This window comes from Manacus vitellinus, unplaced genomic scaffold (assembly GCF_001715985.3).
Source record: "Manacus vitellinus isolate BGI_N305 unplaced genomic scaffold, ASM171598v3 scaffold_84_pilon, whole genome shotgun sequence".
NCBI classification, from domain to species: domain Eukaryota; kingdom Metazoa; phylum Chordata; class Aves; order Passeriformes; family Pipridae; genus Manacus; species Manacus vitellinus.
Genome location: NW_021940840.1, coordinates 619,648 through 628,726, shown reverse-complemented (window position 1 = coordinate 628,726; position 9,079 = coordinate 619,648). Strand labels below are relative to the sequence as shown.

The 9,079-nt window shown below is 56.4% G+C and overlaps 1 protein-coding gene across 1 annotated transcript in view; it reads right to left on the bottom strand.

Moving 5' to 3' along the window:
• The window catches only part of OSBP2 (oxysterol binding protein 2), a 29,710-nt gene that overhangs the window by 1,103 nt on the left and 19,528 nt on the right, over window positions 1–9,079 (bottom strand). Inside the window, exons 6-11 of the mRNA XM_029964920.1 lie at window positions 6,272–6,517; window positions 2,362–2,482; window positions 1,593–1,696; window positions 1,204–1,299; window positions 590–774; window positions 489–498 (exon numbers count right to left, since the gene is read on the bottom strand). Of these exons, the coding sequence (XP_029820780.1) occupies window positions 489–498; window positions 590–774; window positions 1,204–1,299; window positions 1,593–1,696; window positions 2,362–2,482; window positions 6,272–6,517 (762 nt within the window). The remainder of the gene's footprint in view (window positions 1–488; window positions 499–589; window positions 775–1,203; window positions 1,300–1,592; window positions 1,697–2,361; window positions 2,483–6,271; window positions 6,518–9,079) is intronic.

The following is a 9,079-nucleotide window of genomic DNA, read 5'->3' as shown; positions in this document are numbered from 1 at the left end:
GCTCCCAGGGAACAAGGGACAGGAGGAGAGGGAACGGCCTCCAGCTGTGCCAGGGAGGGTCAGGTTGGACATTGGGAAAATTCCTTCCTGGAAAGGGTGGTCAGGCCCTGGCACAGCTGCCCAGGGCAGGGGTGGAGTCCCCATCCCAACAGAACATCCCCAATCAGGGACGGTCTGTTGGTGCTACCAGAGGCTGGAGACTGATCTGAGCACAGCCCTGCTGGGGGCAGGAGTGCCAAGGGAGGATTGATCTCCAGAGGGATAAAGTGATTGGTGGGACAGGATGACCAGGGACTCTCCAGCAAGGCAAAGCAGCCAACACCCCTCCCTGCCATAGCCCACAGCCCCAGAAACCCAACCAGACCCCCTGATTGCCCCAAATCCACCCACAAGGGTCCCCCAAAGCCACCTTCCCCTTGCAGGGACCTGCTCTCCCCTCCCACCCCAGAAAGAGCCACTCAGCCCCCGAAGTCCTGGTCCCCACCCACATCCTCAGGCCTGGGCACACAAAGCCCCTCATCCCACGAGGCCCAGGGAATGCCACCCCCATCCCCATCCCCATCCAGCACCCTGTGCCAAGGGCACTCACGGGAGTGGGTACTTCCTCCACAGGACCTTTGGGGACAGGGTCTGGTACACGGTTTTCTGCTTGCCCTCCGTGCTGCTGCTGCCGTGGCTGCTGTGCAGGATCTTGGAGCACTCCATCTTCTCATCCCACGTGCCAGACATGACGTAGTGGGCTTTGCCATCGGCATCACTCACCACCCCTGTCACCTGGCAGGGGGAGATGGCATTTGGAAGTGCCCAGAGGGGCAGAACACCCTCCAGGTGCCCCAGCTGGAGCAGCTGGATCTGGTGCTGTGTCTCCTCAGACATCAGCTGCATCCAGCACAGGGGAACATGTGGCCATTCTGACCATGCAGGTGGGTCTCCAGCCCACCCAACCCCTCCAAGGTCTCAGGGCTGCAGCTCCAGCACACAGAGAGCCAAAACAAGGGACATGGAGGTTAAAAACACAGGACGTGGAGGTCCCTCCCAGCCCTCCTGGTGACCCCCATCCAAGGAGCCAGCACGGCCCCTCAGCCCCGTGCTGGGGCTCATCCCAGTGGTACTGGGAGCCTGGGAGCCCAGCTCAGAGGGAAGAGCCAGGTCTCACCCCACCCCAGGCTGGCAAGAGGAGCGGGGCCATTGGTGGGTACTCACCTTTCGGGGCACATCCCTGGAGAAGTAGCTGTAGGGGGTAAATTTCAGCTGGCATTTATCTTTGGACTTATGGTTAACAATCTCTATTTCACCAGACTGGATAAAAGACAGAACCACAGCAGGGAGAGACAGAGCAGCTGTTAGTTGTAGAGCAGGTACAAATCAACACTGGGTACAGCACCATGGCTGGCTGGAGCTCCTGCACCAGCCACCCCTCCCTGCCCCACGGAGCTGCTGGACTGGGGAAGAGCCGGGAGGAGCTCCAGGAAGCCTCCCCCAACCCCTGCCAGGGAAGCAGAGCTTTCCACCATGGCAGGAGCACCCCAGGAGGGCAATGCCCAGCCAGGTGAGGCCAGGCAGGACCTGTTTCCTCCCCCACAGCCACCAACCTGGTCAATCCAGAGCTTGCCCACGATGATGTTGTGCACAGTGGAGGTGACTTTCCTCCACACATAGTGATTCCCACTGGAGTGGAACTCGAGGTGGATGGCACCTGGGGAGAGAGGGGTTCCCTGAGTCCAGAGAGGGCAGAGGCTCCCCCAGAACCCACCATCACCTCATGCTCATCCTCAGAGCCACCCCAGCCCCTCTACCTGCATCCCCCATCCTCTGCCCCCACTGGGGCTGGGGCTGGATTCATCTCTCCCCTTCCTGCACACCCCCTCACTCATCTGCTCCAGGAAGGGAGGTTCAACCCCTGCCAGGCCCTCTGCCCTTTGCCAAAAATACTCATTTTAGAGCAGGTCAGAAATGTGCTGCCTGGCTGACTCAGTGTCCCAAGGCCAGGCACCAGCACCACTCTGGGACCAGCCCTGGGCACAATGCCCAGCCCAGGGACAGGCAGAAGACAAATAAAACACTGCAAGGAGGCAGCTTATTGCACTCAAAAAGGATTATTTCCAAAGCAAAGTGGCCTCCCTTTGCAGCTGGCATCATTTCCACTTGCAGGGCAGATGTGTTATTGTGGGATCACTGAGCCAGGAGCACAAATCTGGGCTCCTTACATTGCTCAGGGTGGAATTCACTGAGCCCTGTGTGAGCCCAAGGGATTCACTGAGCTCCAGGTGAGCCCAAGGGACCAGCTGCTTTGACCTTTGGGGGCTGCATGAGCAGTGCCAGGAACCCCAACCCCAGATGCTCCCCGAGTCCATCACCTACCCAGTGGCATGATGGAGAGGTATTTGCCCCTGAACTTGCTGGCGATGGTGATCTCCTGCCACAACGTCCACCCTCGCCGGGAGTACACGTGGTGGGCGGCTGCTGGGGGGTGGTGGCTCACCTGGGGACAGGAGAACAGCCCATAAGGTCACAGGTGAGTTATCACAGCAGGACTCCTCGGAGAGGAGGAGGTCCATGCCAGCTTTCATGCTAAGGATGCTCCAGGTGCTGTCCTGGACACCTCAGTTTCCTCCTGGGCATTGGGGTGATCCTCCATGAGGTATCCTGGCTGCCAAAGGAGCTGTGCCAAGCTTGCCAAGCTCCTGCCAGGATTTGCTAAGGCTCATTTCACAGCATTATCCATAACAGCTCAAGCAACCATCGTGGTGAGTTGCTGCAGTGCCATGATCCCAGGACATGGCTCTGCTCTCCAGGGATCCTGACTGAGAAACAGGGAAGTGCTGGCACCCCAGTAATCCCAATGTAACAGCACCTCTCCTACCAGCAGCAGTTCTCACTGCTCTGCCTTGGAACTCACGGGGACACAGGTCCCCACTTTGTCCAAGACACACAGCAAGACTTTGGCTCTGCCTTTACGGACACACTGGGCTGGAAAAGCGGATACGACATCCTAAATCCTGAGAATGACTTGTTAAAGGGTGGTGTTCATCCCCTGCCCTGGAAAAGCTGTCTAAAATGAAGTTGGGAACAGGAACATCTCAGGCAGAGGGTTCTGCCCTCGTGCAGGGTGTCAGCTGATGGCACAGCCCAGCCTGGCACAGGCCACCCATCCCCAGGACCACTGAGTCCAGGCCCCGTGGCCACTCACGGAGCTCAGGGTGATTTTCACTGCTGTAATTACAGACTGAGTGCCCCAAGCTCAGGATTACACACAGCCAAGCTCTCACCACCAAATCCCAGTCACCAGTAGGAGGAAATCCTATTTGGATAACTGGATTTCAGGCACTGGATTATCAACGCTTGGCTTGGCACGTTGGCTGAGCAGCACAAGCAGCATCCAAGGAAAATTCTGAGAAGTGGGAAGGGTGTCTGTCTGTCTGTCTGTCTGTCCTGTGTCAAAGTCACACTGCCACTAAAACATGCCCTTTGAGATGGTTCCAGGGGGATGGAGAGGCTCCATTCAAAGACCAAAAGCTCTGGAGCAGGTCTGCTCCCAGTTACACTAATCCTGATGTGGGATGAAGCTCTTGTGCTGTGCCAGCGAGGGAGGGACTCAAGGACAGGCAGAGGGCAGCACCCAGGGATCAGGCTGGTGTGGAAGGGTCCAGAATACCAAATTTGGAGGAAAACTGGGACCACCTGGAGAAAATAATTCCAGGCAACTTAATTACTTGGAAGGCAACAGGGGTGGAGGAAGGAAGGTGGTGGAGAGGAGGGTGAAGGAGTAAGAACAGGGATGATAAGGTGTGGGAGTGGTGTGGTCAGAGGTGTCCAGAGGTTCCTGACAGACAGCCCTGGGCTTCAGCATCACAGCCCAGTGAGGCTGATAAATCCACCCAGATGTCCCACCTGTACCCAGGAGGGAGAGGGTTGCTGCTGGCTAAGGGATGGATTGAGCATCCTGTTAAGGAATCATCCACTTCCTATGGTCCAGGCCAAGCCAGCTGACAGTCAGGACTCTGCCAGGTGAGGGCAGGTGAAGGTGTGATGCTGCTGAGGTGGGTGAACCTGAGCTCTGTGACATCCACAGGGGCTGGAGGGACATGGCCACCTCTGACCTGGCTCCTGGGAGCAGAGCAGGAAGGGGAGGCAGGTGTGCAGGCAGAAGGGTGGGAGTACAGGCAGGAGGGCAGGTAGGCAGGCAGGAGGGTAGGTGTGCAGGAATGAGGGCAGGTGGGCAGGCAGGAGGGCAGGTAGGCAGGAAGGAGGGCTGCAGGCAGGGGTCAGGTCTGGCAGTGTCCCACCTCACTGCAGCCACAGGCATGAGCTCCCCAGGCTGGGATGGACCATGTGGGGACAAGCAGAGCTGTCAGTCAGTCACACAGCCCTGGGGGGTGTGAGGGGGCAGCAGAGACATGAATCTTGGGGATTATCCACAGCAGGACCTTCCCTGTGTCACGAGCAGGGGTCACACCTCCAGGAGGCCCCCACAGCCTGTTCCCCATCACTGCCCAGAGCAGCACAGCCGAGAGAGGTGGGATGGGATGGGATGGGATGGGATGGGATGGGATGGGATGGGATGGGATGGGATGGGATGGGATGGGATGGGATGGGATGGGATGTGACAGGAGGTGCCATCCCACCTCAGGCCAGTGCTCTGCAGGAGTCTGATGGGTTTGGGCACCCACCACCACGGAGGGGTGCAGTGACCACCCCAAACCTGGGGGCGAGGGGCTGTGACTTGGAGGAGACAATGACAAGGGACATGGACAAGCTAAACCATGGTAGGGGGACATGGGGATGCTGGTGCCAGCCTGAGCCTCCTCACTGTGTATTCCCAGTGTGTGCTGAGACAGACCCTCTGGAGCAAAGAGAGCCTCCACAAAGGGATGTCCTGCCTGAAAGGGGTAACAAATGGCCCCGTTCCTCCCCAGGAATCCAGGACGGACCAGCCAGCTGTGCTAACCATTAAACAGTCCATTATCTCCACAGGTCACAACTCATTCAGCACTCCAGGCAGTTAATTAAGACCTGCTGGTCGATCAGTGTGCACCTGCTGTGCCCTGTGCTCAGAGCACGGGCCTCTCAGAGCTCCTGGGACTCCTCCAGGCTGGGAAACTAAAACATTTCAGTCCAGCAGGAAAGAAATGAGATCCTGAGACACCTTCCAGCACAAAGAGACCCTGGAAGAGCTTGAGGCATCACTGCATAGAATCATCAACTGAATCATGGAATCACAGGAGGGTTTGGGTTGGAAGGACCTTAAAGCTCATCTCCTTCCACCCCTCTGGCTTCCATTAGCCCAGGTTGCTCCAAGCCCTGTCCAACCTGGCCTTGGACACTTCCAGGGATCCAGGGGAAGCCACAGCTTCTCTGGGCACAGCTGAGGAAGCTGGGGTAAGGAGAGCTTCTCCCTTGCTGTTCAAGTGCTGAGGTGTGACAGGAGCCCCAGCTCCAGGGAGCTGCCAGGACACCTTCATCCTCCCCTCCCACCCCTCCTCCTGCTCTGCTTCCAAAACATGCCTTAGGCTGTGCCTGCTGCTGCTCCCACCAGGGCCAACAGCAACCCACTGGCTCTCTTGGCCAGGAGGAATCATGGAATCATTAAGCTTGGAAAGACCTCCAAGATCATCAAGTCTAACCTCATGCCCACTAACCCCTATCCTGCAGTGCCACGTTCACCTGTTTTTTGAACACCTCCAGGAATGGTGATTCCACCACTGCCATGGGCAGCCTGTGCCCAGGCTTTACAAGTCTTTCAGGGAAGAAATCTTTCCTAATATCCAACCTGAACCTCCCCTGGCACAACGTGAGGCCGTTTCATAGAATCACTGAATCATTTAGGATGGAAAAGACCTCCAAGATCATCAAGTCCAACCTGTGTCCCCTCCCCACCTTGTCACTCAGTAAGAGCACTGAGTGCCACCTCCAGTCATTCCTTGGACACGTTCAGGGATGGGGACTCCACCACCTCCCTGGGCAGCCCCTTCCAATGCCTGACCACTCTTTCCATGAAGAAATTCCTCCTGATGTCCAACCTTAACCTTCCCTGGTGCAGCTTGAGGCCATTTCATAGAATCAAATCATCAAGTCCAACCTGTGACCCATCACCACCTTGTCAACTGGACCAGAGCACCCAGTCATTCCTTGAACACCTTCAGGGACGGGGACTCCAGCAGCTTGTCCTTGCCTGTCCCTGACTGCTGGGAGAGGAGCACTGGGAAGGCTGGGTGTGAGGACCAGCTGGCTGTCTGGCTGTCCTTCAGGGGGGACACCCCCAGCCCCTCACCTGCTCGCAGAGGGAGCGGAAGCCAAGCTCCTCCAGCCGGTCGAGCTCGAAGGTCTCCCCCAGCAGGGGGTTGAAGGGCTTGGCTGTGCGGTGCACAGTGGTGGAGTAGGAGGACACGGAGAAGGCGGCGACGAAGCACATCTGCTCCGTGGAGCTCTCGCACTTGACCGCCTTGTCCAGCAGCTCGTGGTACTCCAGGTCCTCCGTGAGCCGCTGCAGCATCGACAGAGGCTCGTTGAAGTTCACCTGCAGGGGAAGGACTCGGGTCAGGGAAGCGGGAGAGACACTCAGGAGGCATCACCAGACCCTAAATAAAGGCAGGGAACATGTGCTCTGCTCCCTGAACAGTGCCACGGGAGCACCAAGGCTTTGAAGTCCCCAGCTGAGGTGTGGGGCAGCCCCGTGGGATAACCAGGGATCATCCCAGGCATCAACTTGACCCCCAAAATGAGCCTCAGCAGCTCCCTGCTGCCTCCCAGCCACCATCCCACCAGCCACAGCAGCACGGGACAGGGATGTGCTGCTCCCCAGCCTGTCCTCACCACCTCCTGGTAAAGCCATCCCTGTGCCAGGCTGACCCAGCTGCTCAGAAAACCTGGAAAACCCTTGTTTTGGGGTCTCCCTGCTCCAGGGACTCCCATGACAGCACTCTTATTTTTTGCTCTAAAAATATTGAAATTAAAAAATAATTGAAAGAAAGATGGAGCCTCAGAAGGTCTTCTGCCTCAAATCCACAGGAAATTCACTTTTTAATTTCAGTTCAGAATAAAGAAGTACATTTTAGAAGGAGCAGATGGCTGAAGGATGGGAGAACCACTTCTGTAAGCCAAGTTAAATATTTCATGGTAAAGAAAACAAACTCCAGATTCCAGGATTTAGCTGTTTTTAAATTTTCCACTCAGGGAAGTGGCAGGGATCTTTCAGCATCCAAGAAAAGAGCTGTGCAGAAAGAGCAGCATCAGATCCACAGAAAGAGCAAATCATTTGGGATTACTCTGGGGAGAGACGCAAGGAACAAAGCTGGCAGCTCCATCCTCAGCACCACTCAGGCAATGGGGAAGCAAAATCCTTCCATGGGGGAAGGGGAGGAAGATGAACCCACCCAAATCCCAAATCCTCACAACTCTTTTCCTCCTTTTCAGTGCTGCAGGTTTGTACATCAGAGGAAAAATTAAGGAGCTGTTAAGACCTGCACAAGAGGTCTGTCAGTCCATCACATCCCCCGGGAAGGAGATGGATCACAGAACAACTCAAGAGCACCTCAGAAATGGTCCTAATTCAACAAGACTTTGGGTGAAGCCCATGGAATGAGAAATCCCATCACTCAGAGAGCACAACGGACTCACTGATGGTTTGTGCTATAAGTAACCACACTTCCAAACTGAATTCCCCAAGTTGCCTCTTCCACTCCCTCCTCCTCCTCCTTTCCCACAATGTCAGCTCCAAAGCCCTCCCTCAGCAGCTCCATCTGGATCCATGGAGCTGCCAAACTCTCCTGCACCTCTCCATGGACCATGGAAAGGATTTTGGTGGCTGTTGGAAGGAGGTTAAATTGCCCTGTTGCCCACAGGCTGCTTGTTCTTGGGGTGAGTCTCCCAAAGAACTGCCCATGTGTGGCTGAGCTTGTGGGGTGTGTCCTACTTATTGTCATGGAACCATGGAATGGTTTGGGTTGGAAGGGACCTTAAAGCCCATCCTGTTCCACCCCCTGCCATGGGCAGGGACACCTCCCACTAGCCCAGGTTGCTCCAAGCCCTGTCCAACCTGGCCTTGGACACTCCCCAGGATCCAGGGGCAGCCACAGCTTCTCTGGGCAACCTGTGCCAGGGCCTCCCCACCCTCACAACCAGGAATTCCTTCCCAGCATCCCATCTAACCCTGCCCTCTTTCCTACTGCCCTCAGGTTTGGACTTCAGCAGCTCCTGGGATGATTTGATTGATAGGGAAGGTATAAGTTTCCTGTCTCCATGCACCAGCAGCTGCTGGGATTTCACATCCTGAGCTTATTGCTGTGCCCATCACACTTGATCTGCTGCTGCTGCAGAAACACGCCCGGCTGGGCTGGGCTGGAAACAGCACCAGGCAGAGCCAGCTCAGCACTCTCCCCCAGAGCTCGGAGCTCTCGCTCAGGCTCTGCCTTAGGAAGAGACAAAACACAGCCAATTCAGCATCCAAGCCCCTGGAATGTGTTCCTTCTTCTTTGCCCAGCAAAGTATGGACCATGAATACGATTCCAGGGCTATGGATCACCCTTTGCTGGGTTAATTCCACTCCAGCCAGCACAATAACCCCCAGGCACCCCAGAGGTTTCCAGCTCTCCCAAGCTTGCCAGGCCCTCATGATTTCTGGGGAGATGGTACCCAGTCCCACCCATGCTGCTGAGAACAGGCAGGCTGAGAAGGGCTGGTCTGCTCTGAAAAAACAGGGCTGCAGTTTTGGGGAGTTTGGTGTGGCAGCATTTAGCTGAGGCACAGTTATTTATCTGCAAGAATTAAACACACACCCCACCTGCCCTCTGTGCAGCCAGAGAGGCTCCTCCAGACAGACCCCCCCCAGCAAAGCCTCTCTGACCATCATAGGGAGCCTTCACCTCCAGGACTGAGCCCAGCAGCACCAAAAATCACCTCCTGGCACCTCCTTCACTAAAAAGCTGCTCTTTGTAAGGAAAACGAGGTACTCTGGGTCCCTGGGGTGCAACCCAGCCCTGCTTGGGTCCAGTGCCGGTGGGGCTGAAGCCCCAAGTGTCCAGTCCCCAGGATTACCCACCAGAGGTGCCTTCTCCATGAAGATCCTCATGGATTCACAGTG